Source organism: Mytilus californianus, unplaced genomic scaffold (assembly GCF_021869535.1).
Source record: "Mytilus californianus isolate M0D057914Y unplaced genomic scaffold, xbMytCali1.0.p SCAF_1, whole genome shotgun sequence".
Lineage (NCBI taxonomy): Eukaryota > Metazoa > Mollusca > Bivalvia > Mytilida > Mytilidae > Mytilus > Mytilus californianus.
Window position 1 is genome coordinate 141,953,318 of NW_026262581.1, and position 24,321 is coordinate 141,977,638.

At 35.3% G+C, this 24,321-nt stretch overlaps 1 protein-coding gene and 1 long non-coding RNA gene across 4 annotated transcripts in view; one reads left to right on the plus strand and one right to left on the minus strand.

Annotated features, from left to right (window-relative positions):
• The window catches only part of LOC127737692 (protein EFR3 homolog A-like), a 116,398-nt gene that overhangs the window by 11,861 nt on the left and 80,216 nt on the right, over positions 1-24,321 (plus strand). Inside the window, exons 3-6 of the mRNA XM_052248551.1 lie at positions 11-138; positions 5,055-5,205; positions 9,715-9,836; positions 21,666-21,803. Of these exons, the coding sequence (XP_052104511.1) occupies positions 11-138; positions 5,055-5,205; positions 9,715-9,836; positions 21,666-21,803 (539 nt within the window). The remainder of the gene's footprint in view (positions 1-10; positions 139-5,054; positions 5,206-9,714; positions 9,837-21,665; positions 21,804-24,321) is intronic.
• LOC127737706 (uncharacterized) lies at positions 9,879-12,353 on the minus strand. Of its 3 annotated transcripts, none has more exons than XR_007999784.1 (8): positions 12,245-12,290; positions 11,997-12,182; positions 11,810-11,964; positions 11,532-11,655; positions 11,408-11,469; positions 10,944-11,376; positions 10,602-10,632; positions 9,879-10,539 (listed from the first exon to the last, which is right to left on the minus strand). It is a non-coding gene; the product is annotated as an uncharacterized LOC127737706 (long non-coding RNA). The 3 variants fall into 3 exon arrangements; XR_007999783.1 differs by having other exon boundaries at positions 9,880-10,539; positions 11,997-12,213; positions 12,245-12,298; XR_007999782.1 differs by adding an exon at positions 12,338-12,353 and having other exon boundaries at positions 9,882-10,539; positions 11,997-12,306.

Consider the following 24,321-nt stretch of genomic DNA (forward strand, 5'->3'; position numbering starts at 1 on the left):
TCTACTTCAGGATGGACTTGTTAAAAACAACATGGACAAACTAACATACTATGCCATGTCTAACTCAGAAAAACTTGATCGAATTGGAGCTTATCTGGAACAAAAGCTAGGAAGAGACTTACAGCGAAGGAGGATTGGGTAAGGTTTATTTATATCTCTTCTGAGTCTGTTTTACACAAAGCTGTAGAAAAATTTACCATCATGAGTAGTTGATCATATTATATCCCCATATTTTATGAGAGTTATTGGACTTTTAGCATTTTTTTGGAGTATTGAAACAATGACACCTTGTAAACCCATTTCTCCTGAGGCCAGAAAGCTCTCATACTTAGTAGTATTGTTTACCAACATGTGTTGTTGACCATATCATACAGACATTTTAATCCAGGCTTCTACAATAACTTTTTTTTCAACTTGCCCAATAGGACAAGTACATACCAAAACTTACTTGTTCGAATGGAATTGTAACTTATCCAAAAAAAAAAAAACCTTTATATTAACCATTTTTGCATTCAATGAACAAAATGAATTAAAACAATAGAACAGAATTTGATTGATATCTCTTGATATCCTTTTCAAAAATATGAGTCGAGAACAACTGAATCTAGTCATGTCTAGTCACAGGACTTAGGTTTTAGTTTTCATCAATGCCAAAGTCTCATCAGACTCTGCACATGAGGCACAGTCTGGTAGGCCTGTCAGTCTACACTCATTTGGTTTGTATCCTGGTCTTTTAAGTTTATAAAATATTGATTATTATGATTAATGCCTTACTGCAATCAGCTTTGTTTTTAATATATTAAAATGTTTAACTAAACACAATCAAATATTGTTTTGTCTAAATATGATCAAATATGATTTTATGAATTTTATAGTGATTTTTATTTTAAAAATACTAATGTTAAATAAAATTTATCATACATTTATTATAAAGCAACAGGATAAGGTAGGAAAACGAGGTACTGGTTTGTTTTGGTCCCGAAATGTCTCCAACGATGCCGAACTGTCTATTAAATATGGAGCTGATTCGTTTCCTTGACGGTGCCGAACTGTCTTGTTACCTTATCTACAAAGCACACCGATGATTCCGATCGGTAAGACTGGTTTCCGAGAATAGTATGCTTTTTAACTGTTATAAAGTATCTGACAAAGAACCAGTTTTAAATTATCGATAGCCAGTAAACATGTCAAATAAATATTTATTTTATCTTCTTTTCTTGTTTTTTGTTTATTACTTTTGATCATCAAAGTTTGATTTAATTTATTTCCTACAGAATGATTTTACTCGTCTGACCTTTTTTTCCTCTGGTACCGGACAATTGGACAAGCGTTATTGTTGAGCCTTGTAATCCAACCATTGCTATGGGAGTTATGGGACTTTGAACCTTTATTTCACTATTGTACCACAATGACACCTTGTGAACCTTCTGAGACTGTTTGACAGAAAGCTCTCATACCATGAAAGATTGAACCTTCTGAGACCGTTTGATAGAAAGCTCTCATACCATGAAAGATTAATTCTTCTGAGACCGTTTGATAGAAAGCTATTATACCATGAAAGATTAAACCTTCTGAGACCTTTTGATAGAGAGCTCTCATACCATGAAAGATTAAACCTTCTAAGACCGTTTGATAGAAAGCTCTCATACCATGAAAGATTGAATCTTCTGAGACCGTTTGATAGAAAGCTCTCATACCATGAAAGATTGAACCTTTTGAGACCGTTTGATAAAAATTTAAGCTCTCATACCATGAAAGATTAAACCTTCTGAGACCGTTTGATAGAAAGCTCTCATACCATGAACGATTAAACCTTCTGAGACCGTTTGATAGAAAGCTCTCATACCATGAAAGATTGAACCTTCTGAGACCGTTTAATAGAAAACTCTCATATCATGAAAGATTAAACCTTCTGAGACCGTTTGATAGAAAGCTCTCATACCATGAAAGATTAAACCTTCTGAGACCGTTTGATAGAAAGCTCTCATACCATGAAAGATTAAACCTTCTGAGACCGTTTGATAGAAAGCTCTCATACCATGAAAGATTAAACCTTCTGAGAACGTTTGATAGAAATCTCTCATACCATGAAAGATTGAACCTTCTGAGACCGTTTGATAGAAAGCTCTCATACCATGAAAGATTGAACCTTCTGAGACAGTTTGATAGAAAGCTCTCATACCATGAAAGATTGAACCTTCTGAGACTGTTTGATAGAAAGCTCTCATACCATGAAACATTGTTTGCCATCTTATTTAGTTAACCATATTTTGATTGGACCATTTTTGTCTAGCCTCTACAAAGTTGAAAAAGAAAGACATCAGTTACCAGCAGCTGCAGTGTTAACAATGTATTAATTAGTATATGATTTGGTCAGTTTAAGGGGAACCACTAATGGTTGGTCAATGTATTATATGATTTGGTCAGTTTAAGGGGAACCACTAATGGTTGGTCAATGTATTATATGATATGGTCAGTTTAAGGGGAACCACTCATGTTTGGTCAATGAAGTATATGATTTGGTCAGTTTAGGGGGAACCACTAAAGGTAGGTCAATGTAGTATATGATTTGGTCAGTTTAGGGGGAACCACTAATGGTTGGTCAATGTAGTATATGATTTGGTCAGTTTAGGGGGAACCACTAATGGTTGGTCAATGTAGTATATGATTTGGTCAGTTTAGGGGGAAACCACTAATGGTCGGTCAATGTAGTATATGATTTGGTCAGTTTAGGGGAAACCCCTAATGGTTGGTCAATGTAGTATATGATTTGGTCAGTTTAAGGGGAACCACTAATGGTTGGTCAATGTAGTATATGATTTGTTCAGTTTAAGGGGAACCACTAATGATTGGTCAATGTAGTATATGATTTGGTCAGTTTAAGGGGAACCTCTAAAGGTAGGTCAATTTAGTATATGATTTGGTCAGTTTAGGGGGAACCACTAATGGTTGGTCAATGTAGTATATGATTTGGTCAGTTTAGGGGGAACCACTAAAGGTAGGTCAATGTAGTATATGATTTGGTCAGTTTAGGGGGAACCACTAATGGTTGGTCAATGTAGTATATGATTTGGTCAGTTTAGGGGGAACCACTAATGGTTGGTCAATGTAGTATATGATTTGGTCAGTTTAGGGGGAAACCACTAATGGTTGGTCAATGTAGTATATGATTTGGTCAGTTTAGGGGGAACCCCTAATGGTTGGTCAATGTAGTATATGATTTGGTCAGTTTAAGGGGAACCACTAATGGTTGGTCAATGTAGTATATGATTTGTTCAGTTTAAGGGGAACCACTAATGATTGGTAAATGTAGTATATGATTTGGTCAGTTTAAGGGGAACCACTAAAGGTAGGTCAATTTAGTATATGATTTGGTCAGTTTAGGGGGAACCACTAATGGTTGGTCAATGTAGTATATGATTTGGTCAGTTTAGGGGGAACCACTAATGGTTGGTCAATGTAGTATATGATTTGATCAGTTTAGGGAGAACCACTAATGGTTGGTCAATGTAGTATCTCATTTTCACAGAGATTATTTGGCCCCCTGTCAGTCATGGTCTATTGAATTTGAAACTTTTCCATAGTTTACTTGTTAAAGTGTGTGTTTAGATCAGTTTAAAGGGAACAGCTTATGATAAGTCAATGTATTTTGGTATGCAGTTGTATTAGCATTGGCAGTTCTCATGTCCACAGAGGTTTTTGATCCCTGCACCTTCAGTCATGGTCATGGTTCATTTACTTTGAATGTTTTGCATTGTGTACATGTTAAAGTATTGCCATTTTAATTTTCACATTTGCACTATAAAATCAAAGTTACACAAAGGGGAGGCATATTTCTGTGTCAACAGTTTTTTTTGAATTTATGGGACTCTGACCCTTTTTTTTTTTTAGCTCATTTGGTCTAAAAGTCCATTTGAGCTTTAGCCATTACTCCTCGTATGTCATCTGTTGTCCGTCTGCCGTTGTAATCTTTACTTAAAGTCTTATCCTCTGAAACTCAAGGTCTTATCTTCTATAAAGTTTTCAGAAAATTTGACAACCCACTTTTGAGCGATTGCCCCTGAAATGTAAATCTTTAGAAAAATTCACAGTTTTTGACTTATATCTAAAAAAATAAATCAACTATCAACTGGTCAAGGTCCACTTCCCTGGGATTTTTCTGAAAAATATTTTTTTTTATAGTAATTGCTTCTGAAATGTAAAAATTGTGCAAATACTGAATTTTTGGTTATTATCTTGAAAACTGTAACAGATAGAGTGTAATTTTTAACATTATGAATGATGAGAACAATCAGATCTACAAATAAAGAAAACATTTATAGTTTTTTTTTACTGATTTCTATAATTTTTCCATAGCTCAGAAAATAGATATAAACTGCTATCAGTAAAAATGTCATCCGACTATGCGAGACCCTCATGCTAAGTCAAGGTCCTTAAACACCCCCTAAGTAGTAGTAGTAAAAATGATCATCAATACAAAAATCTACATAAATGCCCCTGATTAAGATTTTTAAATGAGCAAACATAACTGATTGCAATAAAAGTACAATGAATATCAAAATAGCATCTTTTAACCAGGTGAGCAATTCAGGCTCATCGGAGCCTCTTTTTCACTATTGTACCACAATGGATATGACATCTTGTGAATGCAATTCCTCTGTCCTCTGACAATGTTTGACAGAAAGCTTTCATACTTCCTGTACTTTGAGGGATTTCATGGAAGAGGTTAGACTTTGGCTTTTTTCAACTATTGTACAATGACACCATGTTTGGCTGAAATAACAGCAGCACATACTAAAGCTTGAAATACACGTTATAATGTAATCTATGTTTCTGTTGTTAATTCTAACACCAAATTCCTTATTGTAGTCATTTATACAGCAATGGGGGACATTTCACTACAATTCCTCATTGTAGGCATTTACACAGTAATGGGGGACATTTCACTACAATTCCTCATTGTAGTCATTTACACAGCAGTGGGGGACATTTCACTACAGTGAAGCAATCTTGTTTTATATATTTATTTGCAATAACATTTTATTTTGTTTCAGATATGTATTTATTAGTATGGATGCTTTAGACCAGCTGTTAGTAGCCTGTCACTCCCATTCACTAAACTTGTTCGTGGAAAGTTTCCTGAAGATGGTACAGAAACTGCTGGAATCTGATGACCCTGACTTACAAGTGTTAGCTACACAATCAGTAAGTGAAATAAGAGGCTATTTTCAACTTCTATTCTGATATAATATTTAGGTTGAAGATGACATTTCATCTGTCTTTACTCTGTACCAATGACTGTTCAGTCTGCACTCCAGCATGTCATCTGTCTCTACTCAATACCAATGACTGTTCAGTCTGCACTCCAGCATGTCATCTGTCACTAATCTGTACCAATGACTGTTCAGTCTGCACTCCAGCATGTCATCTGTATTTTCTCTGTTCCAATGACTGTTCAGTCTTCACTCCAGCATGTCATCTGTCTCTACTCTATACCAATGACTGTTCAGTCTACACTTCAGCATGTGATCTGTATCTTCTCTGTTCCAATGACTGTTCAGTCTGCACTCCAGCATGTCATCTGTATCTTCTCTGTTCAAATGACTGTTCAGTCTTCACTCCAGCATGTCATCTGTGTCTACTCTATATCAATGACTGTTCAGTCTGCACTCCAGCATGTCATCTGTATTTTCTCTGTTCCAATGACTGTTCAGTCTTCACTCCAGCATGTGATCTGTCTCTACTCTATACCAATGACTGTTCAGTCTTCACTCCAGCATGTGATCTGTATCTTCTCTGTTCCAATGACTGTTCAGTCTGCACTCCAACATGTCATCTGTATCTTCTCTGTTCCAATGACTGTTCAGTCTGCACTCCAGCATGTCATCTGTATTTTCTCTGTTCCAATGACTGTTCAGTCTTCACTCCAGCATGTCATCTGTCTTTACTCTATACCAATGACTGTTCAGTCTACACTCCAGCATGTCATCTCTCTCTACTCTATACCAATGACTGTTCAGTCTACACTGCAGCATGTCATCTGTCTCTACTCTATACCAATGACTGTTCAGTCTACACTCCAGCATGTGATCTGTATCTTCTCTGTTCCAATGACTGTTCAGTCTGCACTCCAGCATGTCATCTGTATCTTCTCTGTTCCAATGACTGTTCAGTCTTCACTCCAGCATGTCATCTGTGTCTACTCTATACCAATGACTGTTCAGTCTACACTCCAGCATGTGATCTGTCTCTACTCTATACCAATGACGGTTCAGTCTGCTCTCCAGCATGTCATCTGTCTGTACTTTGTGCAGATGACTGTTCAGTCTGCACTCCAGCATGTCATCTGTATCAACTCTGTTCCAATGACTGTTCAGTCTGCACTCCAGCGTGTCATCTGTCTACTCTATACCAATGACTGTTCAGTCTACACTCCAGCATGTGATCTGTATCTTCTCTGTTCCAATGACTGTTCAGTCTGCACTCCAGCATGTCATCTGTCTCTACTTTGTACCAATGACTGTCCAGTCTGCTCTCCAGCATGTCATCTGTCTGTACTCTGTGCCAATGACTGTTCAGTCTGCACTCTAGCATGTCATCTGTATCTTCTCTGTTCCAATGACTGTTCAGTCTGCATTCCAGCGTGTCATCTGTCTACTCTATACCAATGACTGTCCAGTCTGCTCTCCAGCAGCATGTCATCTGTCTCTACTCTAAACCAATGACTGTTCAGTCTGTACTCCAGCATGTGATCTGTATCTTCTCTGTTCCAATGACTGTTCAGTCTGCACTCCAGCGTGTCATCTGTCTACTCTATACCAATGACTGTTCAGTCTGCACTCCAGCATGTCATCTGTCTCTACTCTAAACCAATGACTGTTCAGTCTGCTGTCCAGCATGTCATCTGTCTCTACTCTATACCAATGACTGTTCATTCTGCACTCCAGCATTTAATTTGTCTCTAGTCTTGTCTGACTGTTAGGGTACCTTCATGATTTAAGGTAACAGGTACATAAATGGCCTATCACACTGATTCTCCTGAAATTTGCATATACATGCAGGTAGGTATATAGAGCATGACATATTAAATATGAATATACAAAAAATGGTATATGTAACTTTCATTTTTGTGGAAAGCAAATTAAATTCCGAAAAATAGAAGTGCAAATGTATATATTAGAGGTAACTATTGGACTTTGAATTATAATTTCTCAAAATCAAGTCTTACAAAGTATCTTGAAAAGATATATCTATTGCTACTGAAATTTCTGTTTTATTGAAATGAAATTATAGGGAGTCACTGCACTTGTTAATTGAGTATTACAAGTTGAATCTTTTGCACAGTGAAGGAAGCATCAAAAAGGAAACAGTAAGCTTAAGGTTATGACTATGCTGTGCATCAAATTCTTATTTTTCTGTGATTTTTATGTAATTGTTAAAATTAAATGAATTATACAGCAAAAACTACTTCTATGATCCCTATAAATTGTGAATGAATAAAATGGATATTTTAGTGGTAACAACATATAACTTTTAAAGAAAATTAGTAGGACAGGTTTTTGAGAAAACACAATTTAAAGTCTTTAAAATCAGATTAATATCTTTTGTGATATTAATGTGCGTTTTGCATATGTTTAAAAATGTGGTATTATTGCCAATGAGACAACTATCTACCAGAGTTAAAATGAAGTGGAAGTAAGCAATTATGGGCCTCAGTATGGCCTTCAACAATGAAAAACCCATACCATATAGTAGACTATAAAAGGCCCTGACATGCAAAAAGGAAACAATTCAAACAAGAAAACTCAAGGCCAAATTTTTAACAAAACAATTTACGAAAAAACAAATATGACAGACGTAAACCTATGACAACCACTAAATGACAGGCTGTGTAGTAAGCTATGAATAAGTGGAACAAAAAATGTGTTAACTTGGTTGGCCTATCCTGCAACGTGTTACAGAATTGAGACATTTCCTTTGGCTTATAGTTTTGCCAATGGTGACTTTGAAGGTAACTTTGGACCCTTATCAATGGAGATTTGTGATTTCTTCAATAATATACAAAGCACTCATATGTTTCACTAAAACATCTTTTTTTATGTCGATTCCTTTCTGTTGCATCCAAGAAGCTTGAAAATGACTGCCAGATTTAATAGTTGTACAGCTGTTTTCTGATACTTTATTCTCAATATTGTAAGTGTACTAATTTTTGAAATGAAGCTTGTGAATTCAAAAATAAATCACCAGAATTATATTTGTACCATATTAAGAAAAATAGGTTTAACTTGTGAGAATTGAATTTCACTTGATATATATAAGCTTGTTATTTAATTTCAATAATAAACTTTCATGAAGATTGTTTATTATTATATTGGAATTAAATAGTTATATACATGTATCCTAGTCTCACTAATTATGAAACCTATAAATATTCATGTGTTTTTTTTTCAGTTTGTAAAGTTTGTCAATGTAGAGGAGGACATCCTTCATTCCAATGACAACATGATTTATTTATATAACTTGTTTTGAATATAATTTTTCAGTTTGAAAAGTTTTCTGATAAAGAGGAAGACATCTTTCCTACCACAGGCAACTCATTTATTTATATAACTAATTATGAATATACTTTTTCAGTTTGTAAAGTTTGCCACCAACAATATGATTTATTTGTACCCGGTATAACTAGTTATACATATATTCTTTCAGTTTGTAAAGTTTGCCACCAACAATATGATTTATTTGTACCCGGTATAACTAGTTATACATATATTCTTTCAGTTTGTAAAGTTTGCCACCAACAATATGATTTATTTGTACCCGGTATAACTAGTTATACATATATTCTTTCAGTTTGTAAAGTTTGCCACTAACAATATGATTTATTTGTACCCGGTATAACTAGTTATACATATATTCTTTCAGTTTGTAAAGTTTGCCACTAACAATATGATTTATTTGTACCCGGTATAACTAGTTATACATATATTCTTTCAGTTTGTAAAGTTTGCCACCAACAAAATGATTTATTTGTACCCGGTATAACTAGTTATACATATATTCTTTCAGTTTGTAAAGTTTGCCACCAACAAAATGATTTATTTGTACCCGGTATAACTAGTTATACATATATTCTTTCAGTTTGTAAAGTTTGCCACCAACAATATGATTTATTTGTACCCGGTATAACTAGTTATACATATATTCTTTCAGTTTGTAAAGTTTGCCACTAACAATATGATTTATTTGTACCCGGTATAACTAGTTATACATATATTCTTTCAGTTTGTAAAGTTTGCCACCAACAATATGATTTATTTGTACCCGGTATAACTAGTTATACATATATTCTTTCAGTTTGTAAAGTTTGCCACCAACAATATGATTTATTTGTACCCGGTATAACTAGTTATACATATATTCTTTCAGTTTGTAAAGTTTGCCACCAAAAAAATGATTTATTTGTACCCGGTATAACTAGTTATACATATATTCTTTCAGTTTGTAAAGTTTGCCACCAACAATATGATTTATTTGTACCCGGTATAACTAGTTATACATATATTCTTTCAGTTTGTAAAGTTTGCCACCAACAATATGATTTATTTGTACCTGGTATAACTAGTTATACATATATTCTTTCAGTTTGTAAAGTTTGCCACCAACAATATGATTTAATTGTACCCGGTATAACTAGTTATACATATATTCTTTCAGTTTGTAAAGTTTGCCAATATAGAAGAAGATAACCCTTCATACCACAGACGATATGATTTCTTTGTATCAAAATTTAGTGCAATGTGTCATTGTGGCAAAGATAATGAAAACATTAAAACAAAGTAAGTAGTTATTAGAATCTGTAAATGTGCAATAATATTGAGTGTAACAAACACTGCATTAAATACAAAGTAAGTAATTATTGCAATCTATAAACGATGCAATAATATTGAGTGAAGAAACCACTGCATTAAATACAAAGTAAGTAGTTATTGCAATCTATAAATGATGCAATAATATTGAGTGTAGAAACCACTGCATTAAATACAAAGTGAGTAGTTATTGCAATCTATAAATGATGCAATAATATTGAGTGTAGAAACCACTGCATTAAATACAAAGTGAGTAGTTATTGCAATCTATAGATGATGCAATAATATTGAGTGTAGAAACCACTGCATTAAATACAAAGTAAGTAGTTATTGCAATCTATAAATGATGCAATAATATTGAATGTAGAAACCACTGCATTAAACAAAGTAAATGAGGCTGTTAGTTTTTTTGTTTGAATTGTTATATATTATTTATTTCGAGGTCTTTATAGCTTACTATATATATGCTGTATGGGTTTTGCTCATTGTTGAAAGCAGTACAGTGACCTATAGTTGTTAAAATTTCTATTGCATTTTGTGTCTGGTGGAGAGTTGTCTCATTATGTCATACCCTTGTCACTTTATTGGTCATTATGTTATACCCTTGTCACTAAATTGGTCATTATGTCATACCCTTGTCACCTGATTGGTCATTATGTTATACCCTTGTCACCTGATTGGTCATTATGTTATGCCCTTGTCACCTGATTGGTCATTATATTATACCCTTGTCACTTTATTGGTCATTATGTCATACCCTTGTCACCTGATTGGTCATTATGTAATACCCTTGTCACTTTATTGGTCATTATGTCATACCCTTGTCACCTGATTGGTCATTATGTCATACCCTTGTCACCATATTGGTCATTATGTTATACCCTTGTCACCTGATTGGTCATTATGTCATACCCTTGTCACCTGATTGGTCATTATGTCATACCCTTGTCACTTTATTGGTCATTATGTCATACCCTTGGTCACCTGATTGGTCATTATGCCATACCCTTGTCACCTTATTGGTCATTATGTCATACCCTTGACACCTGATTGGTCATTATGTCATACCCTTGACACCTGATTGGTCATTATGTCATACCCTTGTCACCTGATTGGTCATTATGTCATACCATTATCACCTGATTGGTCATTATGTCATACCCTTGTCACCTGATTGGTCATTATGTCATACCCTTGTCACCTGATTGGTCATTATGTTATACCCTTGTCACCTTATTGATCATTATGTTATACCCTTGTCGCCTGATTGGTCATTATGTCATACCCTTGACACCTGATTGGTCATTATGTTATACCTAGTCACCTGATTGGTCATTATGTCATACCCTTGTCACCTGATTGGTCATTATGTCATACCATTATCACCTGATTGGTCATTATGTCATACCCTTGTCACCTGATTGGTCATTATGTTATACCCTTGTCACCTTATTGATCATTATGTTATACCCTTGTCGCCTGATTGGTCATTATGTCATACCCTTGTCACCTTATTGGTCATTGTGTTATACCCTTGTCACCTTATTGGTCATTATGTTATACCCTTGTCACCTGATTGGTCATTATGTTATACCCTTGTCACCTTATTGATCATTATGTTATACCCTTGTCGCCTGATTGGTCATTATGTCTTACCCTTGTCACCTTATTGGTCATTATGTTATACCCTTGTCACCTGATTGGTCATTATGTCATACCCTTGTCACCTTATTGGTCATTATGTCATACCCTTGTCACCTTATTGGTCATTATGTCATACCCTTGTCACCTTATTGGTCATTATGTCATACCCTTGACACCTGATTGGTCATTATGTCATACCCTTGACACCTGATTGGTCATTATGTTATACCTAGTCACCTGATTGGTCATTATGTCATACCCTTGTCACCTGATTGGTCATTATGTCATACCATTGTCACCTGATTGGTCATTATGTTATACCCTTGTCACCTTATTGATCATTATGTTATACCCTTGTCGCCTGATTGGTCATTATGTCATACCCTTGTCACCTTATTGGTCATTATGTCATACCCTTGTCACCTGATTGGTCATTATGTCATACCCTTGTCACCTTATTGGTCATTATGTCATACCCATTGTCACCTGATTGGTCATTATGTCATACCCTTGTCACCTTATTGGTCATTATGTCATACCCTTGTCACCTTATTGGTCATTATGTTATACCCTTGTCACCTTATTGGTCATTATGTCATACCCTTATCACCTTAGTGGTCATTATGTTATACCCTTGTCACCTGATTGGTCATTATGTCATACCCTTGTCACCTGATTGGTCATTATGTCATACCCTTGTCACCTTATTGGTCATTATGTTATACCCTTGTCACCTTATTGGTCATTATGTCATACCCTTGTCACCTTATTGGTCATTATGTTATACCCTTGTCACCTGATTGGTCATTATGTCATACCCTTGTCACCTTATTGGTCATTATGTCAAATGATAGTTTACATTTATTTACTTCAGTAAGATGAATGAATAGTATTTGAAATTTAGTAATATTTAATTCCAAATTTCGTTTGTATCCCTCAATTAAATTGTTCCATGTGTCATTTTAGATCTGGACAATTGACAATGAGTCAAAGGTAAAATTAAATCTGATATTGCTAGCATGTCTCTATTGTCTCAGTGAGGGTAGGTTGGGGTAGGCAAGGATAGGAAGTTGATAGCATGTCTATGTTGTCTCAGTGAGGGTGGGATTGGGTTATTAAGGATAGGAAGTTGTTAGCATGTCTCTTTTGTCTCAGTGAGGGTGGGTGGGGGAAAGTAAGGATGGAAAGTTTATAGCTTGTCTCTATTGTCTCATTGAGGGTGGGTGAGGGTAATGAAGGATAAGAAGTTGTTAGCATGTCTTTATTGTTTAAATGAGGTTGGGGTGGGAGAAATTAAGGATAGGACGTTGCTACCGTGTCTATTGTCTCAGTGAGGGTAGGGTAGGGTAATTAAGGATAGGAAGTCATTAGCATGGCTCTATTGTCTCAGTGAGGTTAGGGTAGGGTTACCAAGTATAGAAAGTTGATTGCATCTCTCTGTTATTTCCGTGTACACAGGTAGGATAATTAAGGATATAAAGTTTGTATAATGTTTCTATTGTCTCAGTGCCGATGGGATTGGGTAGTTAAGGACAGGAAATTGGTAGCTTGTTTTTATTGTATTATGTAGATGGGATTGGGTAGTTAAGGACAGGATGCCTATATTATTGTCTCAATATATGTTGGTTATGTTTAATAAAGGAAAGGACTGGTATTGGTTTCAATGTAGACAGGTATGATAATTAAGGATAGGAAGTTGATGGCATGTCTCTTTTGTCTCAGTGTAGATAAGATGTAATAATGAAGGACAGGATATTGGTAGCATGTATCTGTTGTCTTTGGGGGGAAATTAAGAACAGGATATTAGTAGCATGTATCTGTTGTCTCTGGGCAGGAAATTAAGGACAGGATATTGGTAGCATGTATCTGTTGTCTCTGGGGGGGGGGGGATTAAGGACAGGATATTGGTAGCATGTATCTGTTGTCTCTGGGGGGAAATTAAGGACAGGATATTGGGCATTTATCTGTTGTCTCTGGGGGGAAATTAAGGACAGGATATTGGTAGCATGTATCTGTTGTCTCGGGGGGATTAAGGACAGGATATTGGTAGCATGTATCTGTTTTTCTCTGGGGGGGAAATTAAGGACAGGATATTGGTAGCATATATCTGGGGGGGAGGGGGGGAATTAAGGACAGGATATTGGTAGCATATATCTGTTGTCTCTGGGGGGGGGGGGAATTAAGGACAGGATATTGGTAGCATATATCTGTTGTCTCTTGGGGGGGGGGAATTAAGGACAGGATATTGGTAGCATATATCTGTTGTCTCTGGGGGGGGGGGAATTAAGGACAGGATATTGGTAGCATACATCTGTATCTGTTGTCTCTGGGGGGAAATTAAGGACAGGATATTGGTAGCATATATCTGTTGTCTCTGGGGAGGGGGGGATTAATGAGAGGATATTGGTAGCATATATCTGTTGTCTCTGGGTGGGGGGGGATTAAGGACAGGATATTGGTAGCATACATCTGTATCTGTTGTCTCTGGGGGGAAATTAAGGACGGGATATTGGTAGTATGTATCTGTTGTCTCTGGGGGGAAATTAAGAACAGGATATTGGTAGCATGTATCTGTTGTCTCTGGGCGGGAAATTAAGGACAGGATATTGGTAGCATGTATCTGTTGTCTCTGGGGGGGGGGGGGGATTAAGGACAGGATATTGGTAGCATGTATCTGTTGTCTCTGGGGGGAAATTAAGGACAGGATATTGGGCATTTATCTGTTGTCTCTGGGGGGAAATTAAGGACAGGATATTGGTAGCATGTATCTGTTGTCTCGGGGGGATTAAGGACAGGATATTGGTAGCATGTATCTGTTGTCTCTGGGGGGGAAATTAAGGACAGGATATTGGTAGCATATATCTGGGGGGGAGGGGGGGGAATTAAGGACAGGATATTGGTAGCATACATCTGTATCTGTTGTCTCTGGGGGGAAATTAAGGACAGGATATTGGTAGCATATATCTGTTGTCTCTTGGGGGGGGGGGGGGGGGAAATTAAGGACAGGATATTGGTAGCATATATCTGTTGTCTCTGGGGGGGGGAATTAAGGACAGGATATTGGTAGCATACATCTGTATCTGTTGTCTCTGGGGGGAAATTAAGGACAGGATATTGGTAGCATATATCTGTTGTCTCTGGGGAGGGAGGGGGGAAATTAATGAGAGGATATTGGTAGCATATATCTGTTGTCTCTGGGGGGGGGGGAATTAAGGACAGGATATTGGTAGCATGCATCTGTATCTGTTGTCTCTGGGGGGAAATTAAGGACGGGATATTGGTAGTATGTATCTGTTGTCTCTGGGGGGAAATTAAGAACAGGATATTGGTAGCATGTATCTGTTGTCTCTGGGCGGGAAATTAAGGACAGGATATTGGTAGCATATATCTGTTGTCTCTGGGGGGGGGGGGAAAATTAAGGACAGGATATTGGTAGCATATATCTGTTGTCTCTGGGGGGGAAATTAAGGACAGGATATTGGTAGCATACATCTGTATCTGTTGTCTCTTGGGGGGGGGGGGGGGGTAAATTAAGGACAGGATATTGGTAGCATACATCTGTATCTGTGGTCTCTGGGGGGAAATTAAGGACAGGATATTGGTAGTATGTATCTGTTGTCTCTGAGGGGAAATTAAGGACAGGATATTGGTAGTATGTATCTGTTGTCTCTGGGGAGAAATTAAGAACAGGATATTGGTTGCATGTATCTGTTGTCTCGGGGGGGGGGGGAAATTAAGGACAATTTGGCAGAAAAGATTCACAAGATACCAAGGAGGCATGATTGTTTAAATGTAACACTTTTCTTTTGGGTTACCATATCTAGTACTCAGTATAAGATAGATATTGTAAATATTATAACTAATCCTGTAAAAAATTGGTGAGTATAAATAATACCCTAACCTCTATCCTTTATACTCCAACACTCAGAAGAATTGCTGAGTGAAAAAAAAAACTCTAACCTCTAGCCTCATTACTCTAAAACTTATAAGAATTGGTGAGTTTAAATAATACCTTAATCTATAACATCTTTACTCTAAAACTTATAATTGGTGAATTTAATCAATACCCTAACCTCAAGGCATCTACTCTAAAACTAACAAGAATTGGTGAGTGTAAATAATGCCATAACCTCTAGCCTCTTTACTCTAAAACTTATAATTGGTGAGTTTAAATAATACACTAATCTCTAGCATCTTTACTCTAAAACTGATAAGAATTGGTGAGTTTAGTTAATACCCTATCCTAAAAGCCTCTTTACTCTAAAACTTATAAGAATTGGTGAGTGTAAATAATACCCTCACCTCTAGCCTCTTTACTCTAAAACTGATAAGAATTGGTGAGTGTAAATAATACCCTAACCTCTAGCCTCTTTACTCTAAAACTTATACTACTTGGTGAGTTTAAATAATACCCTAAGCTCTAACCTCTTTACTCTAAAACTGATAAGAATTGGTGAATGTAAATAATACTTTAACCTCTAGCCTGATTACACTCTAGAACTTGTTAGAATTGGTGAGATATTAATAATACCCTAACCTCTAGCCTCTTTACTCTAAAACTTATAAAAATTGGTTTGTGTAAATAATACCCTTACCTCTAGCCTCTTTACTCTAGAACTTATAAGAATTGGTTAGTGTAAATAATACCCTAACCGCTACCTTTAGCCTCGTCACTCATTAGAAAAGAGAAACATAACATGACTTTACATCTTTGTTAACTCTAACTCTAATTCTAACCCTGATTTATGACAAAACAATAAATGATAAACAGCAACCAACAACAACCACTAAATTACAGGTTCTGACTTGAGACAGGCACATATAGAATATTGCAGGGTTGAATATATTACTGAACACTCAACCCCCTCTAACCAGTAAGACAGTGGTGTAACAGCACAATATAAGAACAAACTGTAGAAACCAGTTGGAAATGGATTGACTAATCAGATCAGCCAGAAGCACACATGACAAAGAGAGGCAAAAGATACCAAAGGGACATTCAAACTCATAAGTCAAAATTGACTTAAAAAGACCAACAGACAAACAACAGTTCACTAAAAACAACATAGAAAACTAAAGACTGAGCAACACAAACCCTACCAAAAACTGGGGGTGATCTCAGGTGCTCCGGAGCTGCTTCACATGTTGTACCCGTCTTGTTGCTCATGTAAGTACAAACCTGGTGATAAGTCAAAATCAGTCGGTCACATTCAGGGACAACTCAAACACTCAAAGTACAGATCTAAGAGTACTTGCAGTTACTGAAAGCTATTTCAATACAAATAATAAGTAATAGATAAATGATATTCTCCCAGACTTAAGTATCATTCAAAACACAGTGAAAATGTCATAAACTGTTTGAGAAAGCATACCCTTGTCTGGCAGACAGGGTTCACATAACATTTACCTAATTTCATAGTTCAGTGATCAATTTAAAGTTTTTTCATGATAAGGTCAGGTTTGTCCTGCCTTCAACAAAAGTTGCAGAATGTAAGACCGTCTAGGGATGCTAATCTTGAAGATACATATGACTTATGTTACAAATTTCCGTCTGTCATATGTACAGTGTTATTGACCTGACTTTCATGGTTTAGCAACTGCTTAAACTATATAAAAGCTATATATCCATCTGGCAGAGTTCCTTTGACCTTGACCTCTTTTCATGATTCATTGGTCAGCATTCACTTTTTTGTGATTCGATCCATTTTTAAATTAATTGCTTTAATGCTATGGTGTATAGCTATTTTTGTGACCCAGATCAAGCCAAAGTTTTTTTAAAAACTCTATATGTATATATGTATGTTTCCTTATGACATATATTAATAAAAGCAGTTGAAAAACAACAGTGGATTTGTGAATTTTCAACATATGTTCTAGTAGATGTATTTTTAGGCAGTTAAGCTGCCTTATGCGAGCACCCTAGATTTGTGTTCTACCCAATAAATGCTGAAATACGGGCCATTGTTATTATCTAGCTGGCTATTATGTTATTTATAACTAATTGGACATTTTTTTAATACTTTTATTTCTGGAATACAAAAAATATGACCAGAAAAACCTTAAATGATCGTCGAACTACCCAAAACTATTGAAGTTGCACACAGGAAGTAGAGCTCAATAGAAATCTGTACGTAGTTTATTATCCCCTGTGCTTTTGGCTACGATTTCAAAGAACAATTGTATGAAATATTTCATCGCCGAAAATCGGTAATTACAAGTCGTTTATATTTCCCAAATGGCAAAATGCGCAGGAATACTGTTCATGTACAACAAATCTCTATGATAGAGGAAATAAAGTTATATAAGTGGGCGGTAATTTTTAACTTATATTGCCAAATAAGGTTGTTGTTATTTTATAAATGAAACATGCGGAAATCGACGTTGATGGGATGTTTTAAGTAATGTGGACAACTCGTCCCCGAGACAAGTCGGACCAAATCCACTCAAACCGTCTAAGAAGACAACTTTGACCGTTTGTCAGATTTACTTAGGGTTTCATAAAATATTAGACTAACATGTCTAGCAGAGCCATTAATCTTTTGTTTGTGCATTGGGGTCTATTTAGGGGTATTTGGAGGGGCCTGAAGAAGGGAGGGGTTTACTATAGAACCCTATGGGATTTTATTTTTTTAAATTTTCAAATGACTATTTCTCGAAAACAGTAAGTGATAGACACATGCAGTCTTCAGTAATGAGAACAGGACAATAAAAAAAATCAGCCAAAATATAGGGTGAGTCCCATGGGTCATCCCAACCCCCTTCAATTTGAAAATGTACTTTTATCTTGTAAACCGTCGCGATCCCCACCCCTATACAATAAATATACTTGTATGGGACAATAAAAGAAATCAAATGAAAATAATTTGGGGGAGTCCCCGGTGTTGTCCCACCCCCTCCTGTTTGAGAACTTGGAAATGGTCGAAATCCCCACCCCTAAACCATATATATATTCATGTATGGGACAATAAAACAAATCAAATGAAATATAGGGGGAGTCCCTAGGGTCACCCCACCCCCTCCTGTGTGAGAACTTGTAAACGGTCGAGATCCCCACCCCTAAACCATATATATTCATGTATGGGACAATATAACAAATCAAATGAAACATATGGGGAGTCCTTTGGGTCACCCCAACCCCTCCTGTTTGAGAACTTGGAAATGGTTGAGATCCCCACCCCTAAACCATATACATTCATGGATGGGTCAATATAACAAATCAAATGAAATATATGGGGAGTTACTCGGGTCACCCCACCCCCTCCTGTTTGAGAACTTGGAAATGGTCGAGATCCCCACCCCTAAACCATATATATTCATGTATGGGACAATAAAACAAATCATATGAAATATAGGGGAGTCCATGGGAACACCCCACCCCCTCTTGTATGAGAACTTGTAAACGGTCGAGATACCCACACCTAAACCATATTTATTTCTGTTCATCATTTCAAAAAGATTTTAATGACATACAGGGTCAATCTCCTAGGTGTCACATGCATATCACTTTACTAGACCAAACCAATATGAACTGGACTTTGCCCAATGTCAGGAGACCATGGGAATGACGAATTATGGGGGCTTTGTTTGGGAGACTTCGTAACGGCATCCTGTTACAATTATTTCTTGTTTATTATAAAATTTTATTGATGCAAAAAATGAGTCTAGGTTAATTGAATTTACTTTAATTATTTATTCAATTATTTCTGGGCCTATAATAATTTTCATTTATGGCTCATTTTAAAGAAAACATATAAATCTTTCAAGCAGTGTAAAGCCCAGGAATGTTTGACCAACTGTTTTATAATCACCTGTCATTTTATTCCAAACTTGGTATGGAGTAACATCACTTGGGGGTGAAGATGGGGGTCATTTACATTGATATATGAGTTGCTTTTGAAAACCTTGATGAAATATTAATTAATTTGCCTTAATAATCAATTCATTTTATGAACATAAATGTACAATATACGAATGTTTAATGTTTGTTCTTTCAAATCTTAAAAAAAAAATTGAAGCAACACTGCCACAGTTTTCATAATTACGTTTGCCTTGGTTTTTGGTTAACTGCCTACAGCGCTTACAGTGCTTTGATTGTATATAAGGTGACAACTGTTTGACTATCAAAGAAGATAGAAGTCCGATTGAAAAAGTGCATTTTTTATACCTGTGATTTCGTTCTTGAGTTGTTTTAACAAAATATTGAATCATGTCAGTTATTGATTTAATATTGAAAATTTGACTGAATTATCCCTTATACGGTTTTATGTTGTTTAATTCATCTTTTTTGTTGAAAGAGGTCAATTTGCTCTTGTTCCTTCATAAAATTATTGTAAAATCACTACGCACATTATAGTAATAATCTAATCTCACATTATTTGTTTTAAAAGTAGCACAATTTACACGTTCTGATTAACTTTACCATGTTTTTAATACTTTTATGAATTTACGGGCCCTGTTATTTATTAAGGGCTTCCTTAATTGCTGATTGATACTGATAGACTCTGTAAACAAGTGATATAATAATCAACTGATCAAGGTTACTTATCGAGACAGTGTCAAATGTCAAAATGACCCTCTAGGCAATTGAAAATGAATATCTGGAATTCTCGGGAATAAAAAAGTTTTAAAGCGTATTTACTATGACTTCATGAAACTTTTAACTAAAAAATTTATTTATTTGAAAATCTGTTGTTATATATTTTACACGGCTATGTCAATAGTAATATTATTGAAAGGGGTAAAGCTTGAGCCAGTTCACAGGTTAAGTGATAGTTAACGTGCATTTCATGAAAATTTCAGAAGCCGGTTCCATCTTCAAATCTTTAATCGGTATGTATGAACAGAGACATAATAATATTCTGAAAAAAACCATAGTTTTTTAGAACACTCACATCATGATAGTTGAAATAGTCAACTGAATGGTCAAGTTTAAACCAATTATGATAATGAAAATTAAAAGAAAAACAAAAAAGAAAATGATGCCAGGTGGATTGTCAGGTAAATTATTGCCCAGTAATAAACACCCTACAAGGGGGCTAATCTATTAGGATTTTTTCAGGAGTTATATGTTTCCACAAATATATTTGCCTCGACCATAAGCCGGGTAAATGTGTCGTCCCCCTGGGATGTAAAACATTGTAAATAGGACTTTCCGTTAAAAATCCTTACTTCTCACTAGACTAGACTCCTGTCAGGTTTAATTCTTTTACATGTGGATGAAAGATAAAAGTCACAAAAACATTAACTAGGCAGCAATTGCTTTAACAGCCTTTCAGGCTTTGATTCAGATACTGTTAGCAATAGTACGTTACATTGAACTTAAAACAAACTGCAAAGATCAAAGAAGCAGTAGATAAATGAAATGAATAGGAGATTATGGTGCTCAATGTAGCTTAAATGTTCTTTGAATTTGCCTATTACTGTGGATTCATTAATATTCGTTGGATACTAATTTTCGTTGATTTCGTGGGTACAGGGGAACCACGAAGTTAAATGTTCATCGAATTACAAATTTTCTAAAGGAATGTATGCAGACTTTGCCAAAACCACGAATTTAAATATCCACGAATATGTAAGTTTTCCTCAATCCACGAAAATTGGTACCCACGAAAATAAATGAATCCACAGTAGTTAGTCTTCATATTAGAATACCTTATGAAGGTTATTCCTGTCAAACTTACTTGCTTTAAGTGTACTGCAGGTTGCAGTTTACAATAACTGCATATATTTACAGAATCTACGTTGTTTTCATTTTTTACATCACTGGGTTGATACCTCTGCTGGTGGACTATCAGTCCCCGAGGGTATCATCAGCTCAGTAGTCAGTACTTCGGTATTGACATGATTAATAACAAACCTTTCTAAATTTGCCCATTTATAAATTTTGAATTGTAAAGAAGCTAAGGTTTCAATTCCCTCAGGCAAAGTTGGCCTTAGAAGGATTTGGCTAATATTTTAGGTCATTTTTGATTATATAGCTCTTCAACTGTTTATACATCCTTGGCTTTCAAATATTCGGTTTTGAGCATTCCTGATGATGAAGGTAAATCCACAAAAGCGCTTCGGACGCATTAAATTTATAACGCTTTGTTTTCATTTTTTAATGCTGGTATAGGTGTAATTATGACAATAATAAATTATTCCATATATTTACAGAATACGTAATGCTGGTTTAAGAGGTCTGCAGGGTGTAGTTAGAAAGACTGTATCAGATGATTTACAAGTGAACATTTGGGAGTCTATACACATGGATAAAATGGTTCCATCGTTGTTGTTTAACATGCATAATCCTAAGTAAGTATTACATGCAAGCCAAAGGGATGTTAATATGGTTTTTTACTTAGACAAGCCTCATAATAGCATGTGTTATGTAACATTTCAGTGTTTATTGGTCTTAAAACGGATGTGTTATGTTATATCTCACTGTTAATTGCTTATAACAGGATGTAATATGTTATATCTCAGTGTTATTTGCTCTAAATAGGGTGTGTTCTGTTATATCTCAGTGTTTCTTGCTTATACGGTGTGTCATGTTACATCTCACTGTTTATTGCTCATAATACAGGGTGTTATGATATATCTCTGTGTTTATTGCTCTTAATAGGATGTGTCATGTTATATCTCAGTGTTTATTGCTCTAAATAAGATGTGTCATGTTATATCTCAGTGTTTATTGCTCTTGATAAGGTGTGTTATGTTATATCTCACTGTTTATTGCTCTTAATAGGGTGTGTTATGTTATACCTCAGTGTTAATAGATTATGATAGGGTGTGTTCTGTTATATCTTAGTGTTGCTTGCTTATGATAGGATGTGTTATGTTATATCTCAGTGTTTCTTGCTTATGAAAAGATGTGTTATGTTATATCTCCGTGTTTCTTGCTTATGATAGGATGTGTTATGTTATATCTCAGTGTTTCTTGCTTATGATAAGATGTGTTATGTTATATCTCAGTGTTTCTTGCTTATGATAGGATGTGTTATGTTATATCTCAGTGTGTATTGCTTATGATAGGGTGTGTTATGTTATATCTTAGTGTTTCTTGCTTATGATAGGTTGTGTTATGTTATATCTCAGTGTTTCTTGCTTATGATAGGATGTGTTATGTTATATCTCAGTGTTTCTTACTTATGATAGGGTGTGTCATGTTATATCTCAGTGTTTCTTGCTTATGATAAGATGTGTTATGTTATATCTCAGTGTTTCTTGCTTATGATAGGATGTGTTATGTTATATCTCAGTGTTTCTTGCTTATGATAAGATGTGTTATGTTATATCTCAGTGTTTCTTGCTTATGATAGGATGTGTTATGTTATATCTCAGTGTGTATTGCTTATGATAAGATGTGTTATGTTATATCTCAGTGTTTCTTGCTTATGATAGGATGTGTTATGTTATATCTCAGTGTTTCGTGCTTATGATAGGTTGTGTTATGTTATATCTCAGTGTTTCTTGCTTATGATAGGATGTGTTATGTTATATCTCAGTGTGTATTGCTTATGATAAGATGTGTTATGTTATATCTCAGTGTTTCTTGCTTATGATAGGGTGTGTTATGTTATATCTCAGTGTTTCTTGCTTATGATAGGATGTGTTATGTTATATCTCAGTGTTTCTTGCTTATGAAAAGATGTGTAATGTTATATCTCAGTGTTTCTTGCTTATGATAGGATGTGTTATGTTATATCTCAGTGTGTATTGCTTATGATAGGGTGTGTTATGTTATATCTCAGTGTTTCTTGCTTATGATAGGTTGTGTTATGTTATCTCTCAGTGTTTCTTGCTTATGATAGGATGTGTTTTGTTATATCTCAGTGTTTCTTACTTATGATAGGGTGTGTCATGTTATATCTCAGTGTTTCTTGCTTATGATAAGATGTGTTATGTTATATCTCAGTGTTTCTTGCTTATGATAAGACGTGTTATGTTATATCTCAGTGTTTCTTGCTTATGATAGGATGTGTTATGTTATATCTCAGTGTTTCTTGCTTATGATAAGATGTGTTATGTTATATCTCAGTGTTTCTTGCTTATGATAGGATGTGTTATGTTATATCTCAGTGTTTCTTGCTTATGATAAGATGTGTTATGTTATATCTCAGTGTTTCTTGCTTATGATAGGATGTGTTATGTTATATCTCAGTGTGTATTGCTTATGATAGGGTGTGTTATGTTATATCTCAGTGTTTCTTGCTTATGATAGGTTGTGTTATGTTATATCTCAGTGTTTCTTGCTTATGATAGGATGTGTTATGTTATATCTCAGTGTTTCTTACTAATGATAGGGTGTGTCATGTTATATCTCAGTGTTTCTTGCTTATGATAAGATGTGTTATGTTATATCTCAGTGTTTCTTGCTTATGATAAGATGTGTTATGTTATATCTCAGTGTTTCTTGCTTATGATAAGATGTGTTATGTTATATCTCAGTGTTTCTTGCTTATGATAGGGTGTGTTATGTTATATCTCAGTGTTTCTTGCTTATGATAAGATGTGTTATGTTATATCTCAGTGTTTCTTGCTTATGATAGGGTGTGTTATGTTATATCTCAGTGTTTCTTGCTTATGATAGGATGTGTTATGTTATATCTCAGTGTTTCTTGCTTATGAAAAGATGTGTTATGTTATATCTCAGTGTTTCTTGCTTATGATAGGATGTGTTATGTTATATCTCAGTGTTTCTTGCTTATGATAGGATGTGTTATGTTATATCTCAGTGTGTATTGCTTATGATAGGGTGTGTCATGTTATATCTCAGTGTTTCTTGCTTATAATAGGATATGTTATGTTATATCTCACTGTTTATTGCTCA